Source organism: Nannospalax galili, unplaced genomic scaffold (genome assembly GCF_000622305.1).
Source record: "Nannospalax galili isolate Female #2095 unplaced genomic scaffold, S.galili_v1.0 scaffold406, whole genome shotgun sequence".
Lineage (NCBI taxonomy): Eukaryota > Metazoa > Chordata > Mammalia > Rodentia > Spalacidae > Nannospalax > Nannospalax galili.
The window spans coordinates 3,444,348-3,461,483 of record NW_008357033.1 but is presented as its reverse complement, the minus strand read 5'-3'; the positions used below and the strand labels follow the sequence as shown (position 1 = coordinate 3,461,483).

The 17,136-nt window shown below is 44.6% G+C and overlaps 1 protein-coding gene across 4 annotated transcripts in view; it reads left to right on the top strand.

Moving 5' to 3' along the window:
• The window catches only part of Srgap3 (SLIT-ROBO Rho GTPase activating protein 3), a 266,271-nt gene that overhangs the window by 163,028 nt on the left and 86,107 nt on the right, over positions 1 to 17,136 (top strand). For all 4 annotated transcript variants that reach the window (XM_008854812.3, XM_008854814.3, XM_008854813.3 and 1 more), the window contains exon 4: positions 9,409 to 9,471. In XM_008854812.3, the coding sequence (XP_008853034.1) occupies positions 9,409 to 9,471 (63 nt within the window). The remainder of the gene's footprint in view (positions 1 to 9,408; positions 9,472 to 17,136) is intronic.

The following is a 17,136-nucleotide window of genomic DNA, read 5'->3' as shown; positions in this document are numbered from 1 at the left end:
TCTATCATATCTATCTATCATCTATCTATCTCACTATCAATCTATCTATCTATCATCTATCTATATCATATCATATCAATCTATCATCTATCATATCTATCTATCATCTATCATTTATCATATCATATCATATCATATCATATCATATCTATCTATCTATCTATCATCTATCTATCTATCATATCTATCTATCAATCTATCTATATCTATCTTCATCTATCATCTCTCTTCTATATATCTATCTACATATTGGCTTACAAACTTCTTCATATATCACTAGTTCTGACTAACCCACCCCCACCTTCTCCTTGCCATGATTCTCCTATCTTCATTTAACCAACCCCTCCCTCCATTTCCTTTCATGACTCTTGTGTTCTACTATCCCCTGGAACTGAAGTTTTCATTGGGCTGGAAGATCATAGATTTCCATGTAGCTTTTTTATACACCCTTCATTTTGGCTAAGCTTTCTGCCAAAACCTCATTTCCCCATCCCTTAGCCCCTGCCACATTTGAAACTTTCTACCTCCAGTGTTCCTCTCTCTACTTTCATTTTACCTGTATTTTACTATCCCCTTCTCCCCCTCCCTTAAGGCATCCACCCACATCCAGTCACCTGTTTCTAGTTTCCTGGCTTCTACATATTCTACAGATTAAACACAAAACAAAAGATTCAATGCTAGGATCCACATATGAGAAAGAACATGCAATGGTAGTCTTTCTGGGTCTGGATAACCTCAGTATAATTGGCATTATTTTTTAGATATTGTCTTAGTCTGCTTTCTGTTGATATGACTGAATACCAAAGACCTGGGTAATTTATAAAGAATTAAGGTTTGCTTAGCTCATAGTTCTGAAGGTCAGGAAGTGCAAAGTTGAGGAGTCACAACTAATGGAGGCTTTCTTGCTGGTGTGGGGAATCTGCAGAGTTCCAGGGTTGTGCAAGGATCACATGGTGAGATAGAGCAGGCAGTGCTACCTGGGATCTCTCTTCTCTTATAAAGCCACTAACCACACTATGGGAGCCCCACCTCATGACCTTCACTCATTCTAACTGCCTCCAATGTTATTACCATATGACTTTGAGGATTAAATCTCAACATGAGTTTGGGAGGGGATGAACACCCTGATAGTAGGAGACATAAAGCATGATATTAGTGTTGGAAATGACCCATCTTTGAGTTAGTTTGATGTGGATATGGATAGACTCTTTGCAAACAGAAGTTTTCAAATATACCTCATAAAATCCTAGGGTCTATATTAAGAGAGCTCTTTTGTTGTTTTAGGTTTTACTTTCTGTGTGTGGACTGAACCTAGGGGCTGTTCATAGAAGTACCCATTCTACCACTGAGCTACGTCTCAACCCTATAATAAGGATTTTTGTTTGTTTTGATTTATTTATTTTTATTTTATGTATATGAGTGTTTTTCCTACATGCAAGTATACCCATATCATGTAATTCCCATGGAGGCCAGAAGAGGGTGTTGGATCCCCTGGAACTGGAGTTACGGACAGGTGTTAGCTGCCATGTGGGTGCTGGGAACCAAACCAATGTTCTCTGCAAGAATGGCCAGTGTCCCTAACTGCTGAGCCATTTCTTCAGTTCCCCCTATAATAAGGTTTTTAAAAGTTCAAAAGCATAATTAGCTCTGCATTGAAAACTAAATAAAGTCATACACAGCAAGATTTTCATGGCAAAGGAATTTCATTCAGGAACTGTATCATATCAAGAGACACTTTGTTGGCTGGGTCCATGGTAATGTTTGCTTGTTTTGACAAAGAAATAGGGATCAGAATTGGTCACCTTTTACTTCTTTCTGACTGTACATTGCTTCTGTGCATCCGTGAGCAAAGCTGAGGACATTTATAGAGCTCCTTTTGTATGCAAGTCTTTGTGGTCATAGGAAATGCTCCTAGGTAAGAAGCTTCTTGGCTCAGCCTGGGTAACATCTCTCTGTGATACAATCCCTGAAACAAATCCCTGGGTCACTCTGTCAGATCCAGCCCACATGTGGTGGACCATGTTGTGTGTGGCCAGGCAAGGACCAGTCCCACCCACATCTCCTGTTTTCTTAGTAAAAGAAAGAGGGACAGGCAAGAGGTGGTCATTAGGCCGATGTCCCTCACAGGGAAGGTAGGGTGAAAAGGAGTAGACTTGCCTGTGAGGGGGCCTCGGGCTGGGGAGGCAGATGGTAAGGAGGAGCACTGGGCAGGTAGGCAGTGTCCTGAGGCCTCCTTTGTACCTGCCTGTGGCCTGGACTCATGTCCACTGAAGCTTTTCAATGGCTTCTTTTCATCTGTGAGTCTGCATGCTACTCTGCACCCCAAGGAAGCAGATAAGGATAGGTCACTGAATGCTGGCTATAAGTCAGACCAACCAAAAACTGAGTCCTGGATCTGCCATTTTGTAGTTGTACAATCTCATGTGAGTTCCTCAGCCCTCTAGCTCTCCCTCATCTGTCAAATGAGAATGATAGTGGTACTTACTGTAAAGGTTTAGATCAGGCAATGTATGGCAGTGACTCTGGGTGGTATTAAGCAAATGGAAGATGTTCCCTAAATGCTGCTGTGCTGCTAAATGGTGCTTGAGAGCAAGGGCCTCCTGGTCAGCTCTGTGTCTTCAGTGTCTGGTAGAGGCTGGTCTCTTCTAGATATTCCATGTGTGTATGAGTGGACTCAAAGATAAATAGGAACAGGAGGAGATACCACAGACCCAAGATGGACTCAGGGCTCTGTGAATCCACATGGATTGTGGTGTCCACTGCAGAGCTATGGGTTTAGTATTCATATACTTCAGAAACTCCTGCTGGGTGTGTCCAACCTTTAGACATTGCCACACAACGTGGCTGCATACAAAGATCATGCTCCAGAAGAACTGTGTAGTTGAGTTACAGGAAAAAAAAATTACAAAGAAACCAAACAATAACAACAACAAAAAAGCCCCTCATAATGTTTAAGCAAGTTTAAAGTTTTGTGTAGGGCTGCATTCATACCAATCTGGGGTGCATGTGACCCACAGGCTGTAGGTCACACATACCTGATACAGGAAGGGTGCTTGCTGAAAGCCACCTCAGATGTCCTGACTCAGCAGATCTGTTTTGTAAGAAAACAGAAAGAGGGAAAGGAGATGAAGGAAGAGAGAAGGAACTGACCTCAAAAGAACAAACAGGTTTATTAGGCAGAGAATAAACCTCAGAGGGCACCTCCCCATGTGGGTCCAGAGGAGAGTCTCCCCTAAAGACTCAGGGTTTTTATACTTCTCCCTTAGGGGAGGGGCTTGTGGCTGAGGTTGCATCATATGGGGGGGGCAATTAGAGGGTGACCATCATTGAAGGAACACCCAGGACCTAATGTTTCTCCATCATTTCTGACTCCAATGGAATATAAATGGGGGTAGGGAAAGTAAAGGAACCCAAAATGTTGAAGAAAACATCATGGTTAGAAGAAATAGAGAAAAACAGGCAGACTTACAGAGAGCCATATGCTATGGCCCAGTCCAGAAGCACTGCACTAAGGGACAGGCAGAAAGAGTTCACATCTCATTAACACACTAGGTATTTCATCTTTCTCTTTAGCATGATTTAAGGTGAATCAGTCTTCCTAGGGGTGGTCTTATTTCACCAGGAAAACTAGAAAATTGAGGTTCCGTCAAGGTCAGAGATTCTTATTTTCTTGACTAGTCAAACTTAGAGGGCTTTTTGTTAGTGTAAAAAGATCTGTAGTAGTCATCTTTCTGAATACCAGGGGGTACAGATGGCCACTCCTTCCAGAATGACTCCTGGTTTCTGGATCATAAACTGAAATACCTCTGTGGGAAAGGTGGAGATCATGGCTTGGTGAAGGGAGGCATGGGACCCATGGGCAGCTGGAGAGCCCTATGTTGACACAGGGCTCGGGATGCTGGGCTGTATTAATTACTTTTCTGTTGCTGTGATAAAACACTGACCAAAGCAATTTATAGAAGGAGGAGTTTATTTAGCTTATGGTTCCAGAGGGCTAGAGTCCATCATGGTGAGTAGGCATGGCGGAAGTAGGTGACTGGAGCAGAAAGCCAAGCAATCACATCTTCAAACAGACACAGGAAGCAGAGAGCAATTGGAAATCTGACAAGACTTAAAACCTCTCAAAGCCTGCCTTAAGTGATATGCTTCCTCTAGCAATGCCAAACCACCTAAAACCTCCCAAAACAGTGCTACCAACTGGGGACAAAATGTCCAATACTTGGAGCCAATATGGGCTCATTCTCAGTCAAAACAGCCATCTAGAGTCTTCAGAACAGTTGAAATTTGGAACTCAGGGGGCTGGAGAGATGGTTCAGTGGTTAAGAGCACAGGCTGCTCTTGCAGAGGACCTGGGTTCGAATCCCAGCACCCACATGATAGGTAAGAATCGTTTGTAACTCCAGTTCCAGGGAATCTGACACCCTCTTCTGTCCTCCAGGGGCACTGCACAACACGGGTGTATAACACTCATACACATAAAATAAAAATAAATAAAAATTTTCTTTTAAAAAGAAAAGAAAATTGGAGCTCACAAGGGAAATATCTTGATTGTTAAATGCTGTGAAAGTGTTCTGATTTTCTGGAAGCACCAAAAAACCAAACAAAACTGGTCTGTAGGTCAGAGAAGCTGTGGCTTGGAGGCTTTGCCTAAAGCAGTATTTCACTGAGGGATGTTTTTTTCCCTCTGATGACATTCTGCAATATCTAGAAATAATTTTGGTCATCACAACTTGGGGCCAAAAGTAGGAAATGCTACCAAAAGCCAGTGGGAAGAGGCAGGGAGGCTGCTAAACACCCTACCATGTGCTGACAGGGTCGGTAACAAAGAGTTTGTTCCTCTAAGGAGTCCAACTGGGATTAGAAGTTGGGGTGAAAGGAGCAGGGGCTCCTGTAGTCATGGCTCCCCACTCTTGTGACTGATTAACCTAATTTTACTGGTCAGTCTGTCAGAAAGGCAAGACTGTGGGACACTTGGATCCTTTTTGGCCCAGCCTTGTTACTTTAATGATCCACACACTTCCTGTGCATAAAGGAAGTGCTTTCTACCCAACACTTTGCAAGCATGAGAATAATGCAAAAAATGTGGACAGCAAGGGCCCGTATGTTGCCACTCCAGTCCCCAAGGGCTGGGTGTGGTTGAAGATCATCTTGGTTATGGCCTCCTGCTCCTGGTGGAATGTTTGGTTTGTGTTTCTCAGTAGTATTTAGAACTGTACCTGAGACTATTTCCCTTCCAAACTAATTCCAACCATAAAAACAACAATAAAGACCTTGAGGGCTGCTCTGTGGAGTGACTGCTGCCAAGCCAACTCTGTGGCTGCTCCATGAGGTACTGAGGGGTTGATGAGCAGGGACTCAGCAGGTCTGATGGCCTCCAGTTCCCCTGAGAAAATACAGGAACAGGTCTCCAGTCCCACCCCATCAGTCCATACTGTGTCCCTGAGTTCCTCTTCCTGAGGCCTGACCCTGAGCATACTATTCTCCCACTCAAAAGCCTTTAGTGGCTCCCAGGTCTGCTCTGAAGGAAGTGAGCACTCTGTCAGCCTCCATCATGATGTGGCTCAGCCTCCTTCTACAGTTTATTGCTTTTAGCAAACAAGTCTTTCCACATTCTCTTTATCCAGGCCACGCCCCTCACTCTCCCTGCACTTGAGGTGCTGTCTCTGGCCATTCACACAAGGTGAACAGGCTGTAGAGTACACTCTCTGACTTCATCATCATTTCTTCTTGTGTTACTTCATCCTGCACCCTTTCCTGGGCCTTTCTGCCTCCTGCATTAGAATCATGTAAACCTCCACCCTGCCAAACTGGAAGATTCTTACAGGAAGTTAACCAAAGATTCAGCTCTGTAGTCTCATCACTATAGAACTTCCTATCCCTGTTGCTGGCACTGCATGGGTATTGTTGATTCGGCCTGCAGTACAACTTGTCATGCACTTTGTGCCCCATTCAGTGCCGGGTATTGCTTTGGCTGTTGCCTGTTTTCATCCTCCCAGGGACTTCACAATGCCCATCACATTATACCATGTTTACAAATGTGTACAAGACTTAAAGGAAGTGTCCATTCATTCATGCCTTCCAGTCATGGATGCATTGGGTAATGCAATGTAGTGATCACCCTCTGTGCAACAGGACTTGCAGCAGGGCTGCAGAAATGGGGAGATGAGGTGTGGCAGGTGGGTATTGGGAAGCAGACCCTGAGATGTCTGAATTTTGCATCTAGGGGATGGTTAGAGAGTGTTCCTTAGGCTACTCTGTGGTGAGATGTAGGATGGAATACCCTTCTAACATGTCTAAGTTGAGACAGGAAAGTTAGGCCTCTGCCCCACACTGATCAGTCTGGATAGAGCCATACTCAGAATGGGTGCTGCATTTTCCTTTTGGAGGCCATCTGTAGTGATTTGAATGAGAAAGTCCCTCATAGGCTCCAAGTATTTGGACATTTTGTCCCCTGAAGGTGGCACTGTTTTGTGAGGTTTTAGGAGGAGTGGCCTTGCTGGAGGAAGTGTGTCACTGGGGGTAGGCTTTGAGAGCTCTTAAGCGTGGATTTTCCAGTTGCTCTTGGTTTCCTGTGCTTGCTTGAAGATGGGAGTGCTCCTCTTTCTGCTCAGGCCACCTCTTGCCACCATGCTTCCCCGCCATGATGAACTCATTCCTCTGGAACCTGGAACCAGGAACCATAAACTGAAACTGTTCTTCCTATAAGTTTCCTTAGTCACAGTGTTGTATAATAGTAACAGAAAAGTAACTAATACGTTATCCCTGATGGCACTGTCTTGGTTCAGGGCTGTGTGTCTGAAGCATGCCTACCTGGGATAGTTGAGCATCTGCTACCAGAGAGAAAGTTGCTTTGCTTTCCTGGGCTTACATTCCCATAGGGAAAGTCACTGATAAAGGAAGAAACAAGTGAGCAAGCTAGATCATGGCACCTCCCCTTGTAAGTGCAGACCAGACAGCAAGCAGCACTCATCTTACAGATGAGGAAGCTGGGCTGCCAAGGGAGGAAATGGCTTGAAGTCTCACCTCCAGCACACATCTCCGTGGCTCAATTACGTAAGCAGTCTTTGCCTATCATGTAAAGCTTCCATCATCAAGTGAAGGAGGTGGGACTTGATCCTGTAGACAATAAGCGTGACTTGGAGAGACAGAATGGAATGCATTTCTTGGAAATCCCACTGGCATGGATGTGCAGGATGGGCAGCTAGCTCAAAGAGATAGCACCAGGGACTTTGAGCCCTGGGTCTACAGTGAGGATGTCTTGGTCTAGGATCTGGGGGGTAGAAGATGAGCTGTGTCCCTTAAGATGCTTTGGCTACAAGTAACAAGAACTCAGCTTAGTGTGGCTTAAACAGTAAAGAAGATGAAGGTGGAAGACAAACTCTGAAGTTTTAGATCAGTTTTTGCTCAGGTGTTAACGAAATGAGCCAGGTTCTTTTTGTTCTGACCTAAGGCAGCGTTTTCTTTTGGTTGGTCTCTAGATGCCTACAGTACCAACTGGGGCTATGTGGACTTTTGCTTACACTCAGTAGAAGGACTAAAATCTTCTTGTCCATTATGCAAGTCTTTCTTTTCTGTCTCATTAAATCACCCCAGACTGTATCAACACAAAGAATGACCCACAATGTAGAGCTGGGGTGAGATGAAGAAATGGCAGGGAATGTATGTAGACCAAATGCACAGCTCTGCTAAGAAGTAGGAAGAATGGGGCAGGTGATGGGAAGGGAGCTCCTAATTCCTGCTACAGAGTACAAAGGATTAGACAGTGTGAAGGCAGGGCACAGTGATAGATTGACTTGAGGAGGAAAAAAATGACAAAAAATTTCCAAGATAACTCCAAAGTTTCAGGTTGATGTCCCAGGAAGGTATTATCCCATAGTTCAGAGTCCAGGGGCTGAGGAGTGTACCTTTGGATAATTTGAATTTGGTGTGACAAGGGGACATCCAGATCATTGTTTTACAATGACTAGAGACCTTGAGCTTGCGCTCATGATCACATTGGATGAAGCCCAGGAGAGAGGCCCATGGAGATGGTGACATGGTGCTGGTCACTAAAGGGTAAGAGTAGATGTCAGGGCTGGATAGGGGAGCCAGCTAGAATGGGAACTTAGACAGCAAGGCTGGAGGAGTTTGAGGGCAGGGTTCCTCTCAGCAGAGCTGCTAGGATGGTGTACAGAAATGCTCCTTGCTGCATCATGTCTGAAATAAGACAGTGGACTTGCCCAATGTCCATCCCTATGGAGGGTTAAAGTAATGATGCTGCACCAGGTGTATGGAATCCCAAGCAGCTTCCAGAAAGAAGGGGAGTGCAAAAGTCATCTGGGCTATGGTGGAAAAATCTCTTAGATCAAATGAAAAAAGCAAGCCGTGAAGGTGTGTGTTGTGTGTTCCCATTTGTGTTAGGAGAGAATATGTGGTATGTAGAGATGTACGCTCAGGCCATCTCTGAAAGGGAACAGAAGAAACTTCATTGTTCCTCTATGTAGGGTTCTGGAAACCTGGAAGCCTTACTCTTACTCTTTTTTTTTTAAACCTTGCTGGCTGTTGGAGTTTCTTGAACCATGTGTATCTATCATCTGTCACAAAAGTTAGATCATAAAAATAAATACCTAAAAACTGGATCTTGGATGTCAAGGTGTTAGTAGGTCTAGAACTGAGGGAGGGCCACAGAAGTAAGCCAGAGAATCAGCAGTGCTTGGTTAAACCTGGGGTGGGGATGCACAGGGGAAATGCAGGCGTATACTGATTGCTCAGAAAATAGGAAATGGGTCTGGTTGGTTGGGTTCACTGAGTATCCTTTCATTTACCTAGATCAGTGAGGTTTTTGTTGATTGCTGTACCCCTCTCCACATTCCCACTCTTTCTGTGTGAAAAAGAAATTGGTAAACCCAGCCAGAAAACTTTTATCCCTCTGACATTAAAACTTTTAAAGCTAATGTTTATACATTATATGTGGTATGGTATAATAATTATATATATGTATGCGATATGTAATAATCAAATAGGGCAATTTGTTTTACCATCTCCTCAAGCGTTTCTCTTCTCTCCTCTTTTCTCCTCTCCCCTCACCTCTTCCTCTCCCTACATCTCCCCCCCTCCCCACCCCTCTCCTCTCCTCTCTTCCCCTCCTCTCTCCTTTCCTTTCCTTTCTCTTCTCAGACAGGGTCTCAAGTAGCCCAGGCTGGCCTCAAATTCCCTATGTAGCTGAAGATGACCTTGAACTTCTGATCTTCTTGCTTCCACCTCCTGTGTGCAGAGATGACAGGCATGCATCAACATACGGTTTTATATGGTGCTGGGGACTGAATGCAGGCCCTCATGCATGCTAGGCAAGCAGTCTATCAGCCGAGCTCCATCCCTAGCCTACATTTTTCATTTCTGTGTGCTGACATTTGTTCTTCCATGTTCCAGAGCAAGGAGATTGGCCTGCAGATGCACGAGGAGCTGCTGAAGGTGACCAATGAGCTCTACACAGTAAGTTCTGCCCAGGCTCACTGCTGCTTGTCTAGGGCTCCTGGCTTTCACTTTTGAGGGGGAGGGACCGAGGTCTAGGATGTCCCTGGGCCTCCCTCCCTGCTATATCTTGTGCTAGAGTGGCAGTAGGTCATCATACTAGGATGTGATTATCAGGACCCCAGCTTCTGATTCCTTACACATGTGGGATAGGTTCTAGGCTTGTTTAATAGGTTAAAGTGCATGAGTCACATGACCTGCCAGATATGGCATGTATTGCCTATGAGCACAAAGGTCCTGAAGTTGAGGCTTGGGAGCATGGCTGTGAAGTCTCCAGAGGGCAGGAATATGGACTTAGCTGTCAGGTGTCATAGGCGCTAGAGGGGTCTGCTTCTTACTGATCATTAGGCCTTAAACACACAGCTTTCCTGGATTCCTTTGTCTTTGTGTATAGAATAGGGCCCTGTTCTGAGGGGGACCTGAGGTGAAGGGGTGAGCATGCCTGACAACCGGTTTCCAGTGGAGAACTTCAGACACCACAGTGTGGCCTAGAGTTGATCTTGCTGCCTGCTTTGTAGCCAAGGTCTAACCACACTGGAGATAGACATTAGACTCAGGAAGGCAGGGATTTGGAGAGCACACGCCACCTAGGTTGTAGGGCAGGAGCTTCCTGTCTGCTCTGAGCAGCCTTTGGGCTTCCTTGGGGAGGAGAGTCGGGATCCCTGTACATAGCCTTGGGGTACAGTGCAGGTTAGGTCCAGCAGGTAGAGTGTCAGGTGGAACTATTATGTTTTGCATATCTTAGGGGTTCCTTGTAAAACTCCTCATTTAAAGTGTGAATAGGGAGGGGGTTCGGTCACTAAAATGGCATTGGAACATGCCGGGTAGGAGAAGAAAGAAGCACAGGCTATGTGAAGCCCTTTCTCTTTGGATTGTTCTTTCTATATTTAGACCTATGGAGGAAGCAGTGGCCTCCTCAGGGGCCGAGAGCCTGACTCAAGGCCTGTATCCTGAATAGAAGGCCTGGGCAGACTCCAGCAGCTGGGGTTGGGTGGGGGCCATAGTAAATGTTAAGCAAATGTATTATCCTGTAATGCTGTAAGTTCTAACTTTCACCTAGGGACTTCCCTGGTGAAAGTTAGAACTTAGAGGGCTATGAACTCAGGTAAAGATAGAATTGCTGCTGGAGAGTTCATTTTCCTCTGCATCAGCTGGCCACAGAGATACAGGGTAGCCTGCTGGTTGGAAGCACAGACTAATCCCAGACAGGCACTGCGTATCTCTCTTCACCTTCTTGGGTGTGTGTATGTGTGACAGTTTTAACTGTCAGCTGGGCACAACCTAGAATTATCTGCAAAGAGAGTCTTAATGATGAATTATCTAGATCAGATTGACCTGTGGGCATGTCTGTAGGGGATTGTCTTGATCGTTAACCAAGGTAGGAAGAGCTAGCATATTGTGGGCAGTCCCATTTCGTGGGATGGGCTGGCAGAGTAGTAACACAAGCAAGCAGGCAGCATGCATGTGTCATCTTTCTCTTGACTGTGGATGTGACGTGATGACTGCTGGAGTTCCAGCTTTGACTTCCCCTCAACAATGGACTGTGACCTGGAACCGCAAGCCAAATATGCCCTTTCCTCCTATCACAGCAACAGAAATGAAAGGAGAACAGTGTGTGTGCTGAAATCTATTTTAAAATAGTTCATTATATGTTACAACTTTGCTTCAAAAAAGTAAAAATAGAGCGATGCCGAATGATGAAGACCTGTAATCCAGCTACTTAGGAAACTGAGGAAGGAGGATTGCAAGTCAAAACCTTCCTAGGCTTTTGTGTGTTTAAGACCTTGCCTTAAAAAAAAAAAAAAAAAAGATGGAATCTGTGGCTGCTCAAGTTCTTGTGTAAAGTGCTGTCATGTCACACTTCCTCCCAGATACTATAGCTAATATAATGTCAGCGGTAAACAAATAGTTGTTATGCTGCATTGTGTAGGGACAAGGGAAAAGAGTCTGTACATGCTTACTATAGATAGAACTCTCTTCTCCTAATATTTTAATCTGCATTTGGTTGAGTTGATGGATATGGAACCCACTGATATGGAGCGCCACCTGCACTGAGCGGATCACACATGTAAAGCATGCTTAGAATAATTGGGTGTAGTGTACTAGAGAGTCTGCCTGATACTGTCATCATCATCATCATCATCATCATCATTGTCGTCGTCATCAATCATCATCATAATTTCACCCTTGATGAGTGTGAAATAGACTGTTATCCGTATGGGCAGGGGCAGTGATGAGTATACAAGGCAGATGACTTAGTGGATTTTCTAGCTTAGAATTTTCTATAGGATTTGACTGTACTGGGTATTCCCTAGTATAGGTTTTTTCTGTGCTCCTTGAGAAGCTCGCTGTTCCCACCTGTGTCTAAGCTTCTTTCCACCCTCCAAATGGGTGCCTCATTTTGACTGTTGTTCTGGTTTGCTTTCTGTAACTGTGATAAAACACTCTGACCAAAAGCAACCTGAAGAGAAAAGGCTTTATTTGGCATACACTTCCCAGGTCACAGTCTTTCACAGAGGGGAGTCAGGGCAGAAACTCAAGGCAAGAGCTTGAAGCAGAAACCATGTAGGAACATTGCTTGCTGGCTTGCTCTCTAGCTTGCTCACTGGCTCATGCACAGCTAGCTTTCTTACACATCTCAGGCCCACTTGCCTGGGGATGTTGCTGCCCACAGTGGGGTGGACCCTCCCGTATCAATCATCAACCAAGGCAATCTCTCATAGATGTGGCCACAGGCTAATCTGAGGAAATTCTTCAACTGAGGTTTCCTCTTTCCAAATAATGCGTTGTGTCAAGTTGACAATAAAAGCTAACCAGGGCAGCTGTCTATACTCACCCCCAGTGGCCTCCCCTCTGCTTCTTTTACTACTGTAAGCCCCCCGCCCCCATAATCACCTGCTTTCCCCTCTGTTCATCTGAATCACATTCGTTTTTCCAACTCAGACCAAACCCTGACACCTTCAGAAAGGCTGTTCAGAAACCCCCGGACTTTGAGTCCTATTGCAGCCTTATAAAAACCTTGTATCTTTGTTGTCTAGACCTGTCCACTCTTGCAAGATGAATTCCCTGCAGTCAAATCTTGGCTCATAAGTAACACTCCACTAAAGACCCAAAGGCTCAAATTGGACAGCTGTGTGACCTGGGGGACATCATTTCACCCCTCAGCTTTGTCTGAAAAAATGGGGTTGATCATTTTGCTGTGATTTATAGACTAGACAGCACTAGTCTATCAGGAATTTCGAGGATGGTGCCATCTGTGTCCCTGTGGTACTGGTGCCCTGAATCCAGCAGATTCTGTATACAGAACTACCCATTCTGTCTACAGGCTAAGGCAGCTGACCAGAAATACTATAGATATCAGACATGCAGGTATGCATCTGGCTAAGCCCATGACAGGCCATTTGCTGCCATGCTACACTCACAGTGACCTGCTAGTGGTGCTCTAGGAGCTTGTGAACAGGAAGGGCTCAGTGCTTCCAAGCTCTTTCTTCTTTTACTGCATATGGAAGACAGCAGGTTACAGGGTATCAACAACACCCCTAACCCATTGTTGCTCACACAGTCCTCTGTATCTGTAGGTCCTATATCCATGAGTCTGAAGTATTACCTGAAGGTTCGTTTGTTAAAGGCTGGACCATTGATGCAATCTTTGTCTTATTGATGGCATTATTGGGGGGTTAGGGAATCTTAGGATGTGGGGCGTGGTTGGAGAAGTAGGTCACTGAGGACATGTCTTTGAAGGGTACCTTGTCTCTGGCCCCTTCCCATCTATCTGTCTCTCTCAGCTTTCTGGCTTCTCTGAAGTGATCTACTTTGCTCCTATCCATATTCTTGGCCCATGATGCTCTGCCTCACCACAGGCTCACAGCTGACCATGGACTAAATAATGTGAAACCGTGAGCCAAAATAAATCTTTCCTCTTTTAAACTTCTTTTCTCAGGTATCTGTCACAGTAGCAAAGAGCTAATATAGATAGACTCAACTAACCTTGGATCAAAAATATTTTTAGAACATTGCAATGCTAAACATGTGCAGGCTTCTTGTTATTATTCCCCAAACAATACAACACAGTGGAATAGCTATTTATATAACATAACATCGTATTAGGTAGCATAGGAATGATCTGAAGTAAGGTGATCTGAAGTAAGGAGGGGTATGTGTATAGGTTCTTTACAAATACCGCCCCATTTTGTGTAAGGGACTTGAGCATCCATGGAATGTGGTATCTGGGTATGTGTGTAAAGGGGTGTCCTACATCCACCCCCACAGTTATTGAGGAATGACTGTAGTTACCTAGAAATAGAATTTAATTTCCACATTTGAGGCTCACTGTGGGCTCAGAGCATCTTTGCCTTGGAGGAGTTGGGGAGATTTTAGAGTTTAGCATCTTGCCCATCCCTGGTGCTCCCAGAGTGCTGGTTGGAACAAAGGAAGGAGGAACTGATATGTGAATAAGTGAAACACATTGATTTTGTCTGCAAAGAGTGTTACCATCTGGGCATAGGATGAGAGGGAAGTTTGTGGGCTGGTGATAGAACCTGAGGCTGAGTCTGGAGCATGCTTGTGTCAGTTATCAACTGCTGAACGACAAACTGTCTCCAAGCTCAGTGGCTTCAAACACCCACCGTGGTATTTGTTTGTGAGTTTGGTCTGGGTTCAACTATAGTCATGTGGCTGCAGTCTTCTAGTTGATTAAGAAAAAAAAGACCCCCAAAATGAGTAGACCCCAATATACAAGCTCTTTCCAAGCTTCTGTTAAATACTGTTTTTGCTAATACCTAAAATAAGTCACAGTCAAGCCCAGGGTCACGGGATAGAAAAATGAATTCTTACCATCCTGGTCACACATGTCTTCACAGCTGTCTTTGTTCCCCAGCCCTACTCTCACATGCATAGTAACAGGAATGAGTGGATGGAGAAGGGGCTTTCCAGGGAGCTGATTCTTTTCTTTTTTAGTGTTCCGTAGAAGAAGTGGTCTGTTTGGAGGACTTGCTGGCACTGTAGATGGTGGAGATCAGTCCTAATGACTGACTGTTACCTGCTTAGTTGGATGGAGAAGGGGCTTTCCAGGGAGCTGATTCTTTTCTTTTTTAGTGTTCTGTAGAAGAAGTGGTCTGTTTGGAGGACTTGCTGGCACTATAGATGGTGGAGATCAGTCCTAATGACTGACTGTTACCTGCTTAGCGAAAAAGTTCATCCCTATCTGGAAACAGGAAGGATGCAGAGGAGATTGTAGGACCAGGAATGGTACCTTTGCAGACCACCCCAGCCCGTCCTTTGTCCTTAGTAGCCCTGCTCTGCCTGCTGGGCCTGCTTTCCCATCCCAGGCTACAGGAGGGGCCGTGATTCTTTGTTGAAAGCCACATGGAGAGGACTCCAGGCATCCACACCAAGCAGCAGCTGGTAGTAGGTAGACACTAATTAGAATAATGAATGAGTTGTACTTTTACAGATTCAAATTTTTTTTATTGTGTATTGGGCTCAGGGGTATGAAAGCCACTCTGGACCTCCAGGCAGATTTTTGTAAAGCTCTCTCTCTCCTGATGGCAACTCTCAAGGATGGGGTAGAGACAGCCTCACACTGGGAGCCCCTGAACCTGGCTTCTGGTCCCAGGTTTACCCAGGCTCTTCTGTATATCTTCTTTTCATTTTGTGTGTATATATGTGTGTGCATGTTTACGTGAGAGTGCATGTGTGTTTGTGTACTCATGTATGTGCATACATGTAGAGGCCAAAGGACAACCTCAGGTGTCATTCCTCAAGCACTGTCCACCTTTTTTTGATGTAGGCTATCTTATTAGCCTTGAACTAATAAGATACTCACCAACTAGGCTAGGCTAGATGGCTATTGAGCCCCAAGGATCTGGCAGTCTGCACCTCCCCAGTGCTGGAATTATGATGTGTACCACCATAGCTGGCTTTTTTTTTAAAAAAAAATGTGGATTCTGAGGATCAAACCCAGTCCTTACAAGCACTTTACCAACCGAGTTATCAATCCAGTACTCAGTATCTTTCTAGAATGGCACTCGGGAATAACCCCTGTGGTTTACACATATCCTTGTGCCCTTTAACTAATACTTTTCTTTAAGTTGCCCACATCCTGCTTTTTAAATTTTACTCATTATTTTTATTTTATGTGTATGAGTGTATTGCCTGCATGTGTGTAAGTGCGCCCATGTCATGCAGTCCCCACGGAGGTCAGAAGAAGGCATCAGATCCCCTGGAACTGGTGTTTCTAGCTCCTCATCTGGATCATGCTGAGGAGAGTGATGGCCACAGAGGACAGCCCATGCCTGGCAAACATTAGTATGTCTTTTGTGGAAGAATAAAGCGTACTTGTTTTTTCTGCATGGTTCTGTATCCTTCCTTTCTTCTCCAGCCTCCCTAGCTGCTAGGCCAGCTCAAGCCTTTAGAACATACTGTCTGAAAAAGTCCCACTACACTGTCTTTGCCGTCTGTTCTCCAGGCCAGCTGTCTATCATGCACATACCAGTCTTACTTGAAGACCTTCCATTTTAAATTATTTATGTTTTTTCTGGCAACTTCATGTACTCTTTCCTTCTTTCTTAGTTTCTTTTTTAATGGGGCTTTTTACTACTCTCACATTCTCCGCTCTGAAGAGGTAACCCAAAAATCGTTTAGGGATTAGATAAAAGCTTCCAAATACTTTTGACATTTTTGGCCTTTGGAACAGAGTATGTTGCTAAGAGGCTCAAGGACATTTTGACTTTTAGCCAAGAAACTGGCTACTTTTCTTGGGATCTTTTTACCCTAACTGCCTAGCCAATTCCTACCTCCTATTCTTATCACACCATCCTCTGAAGGGGTTACCCAAATTGCCAATAGGGAGTAGGGACACAGACTGCTCTTTCTTTCATGCTGAACAGGGATGCAGGGTGAGGCAATTGGAGTACCCCTTCAGTTGGCCTATCTAAAAGACTCCTACATTGCATAACTCTTGTCTCTAACCAGAAAAGAAAGTCCTTGATTCATGAATAGGAGATGTGAAGGAGAAGTAAAGGCAAGAGTAATTAGCATTACAAGCTCTAGACAGGGAACTAGAAAAAAGTCAGAACAGGGTAATTTTCAAATGTTCATATGAGAGTCCATTGGAGTTTCTTGACAAGGGCTTCCAAAAGCATCCCTCTATTGGGTTCTTCCTCATTTTTCTTTTGTCTTCCAAGGCTGGACTAGTTGTCTGGGAAGAGTGGCTCGATACTAGGTGAGGGTCCAGTGACCCTACTTGGCACTTCTTTAATGAATGGGCACAACAGTCAACAAGCTCAATTGTGACTATGTTTAGCGATCAGGCTCAGTGGAAGTTGTGATATGGTAGTTATTTCATGCAGAAGGGGCTATTGTATAGCATCATCTTATTAAAAGGACCTGGAATTTAGAAGGATTTTGTGCTAGGAGCCACATATGTGGGAGAATATATGTCATTTGTTTTTCTGAGTCTGTGTTAACTTCACTCAGTATAAGAGTTTCTAGATCCATCTAGTTACCTGCAAATTTCATTATTTCATCCCTCTTTATTGCTGACTAGAACTCCATTGTGTAAATATACCACATTTTTGTTAACCACTTGTCAGTTGAGGGGCACTTAGGTTGCTTCCATCTCTTAGT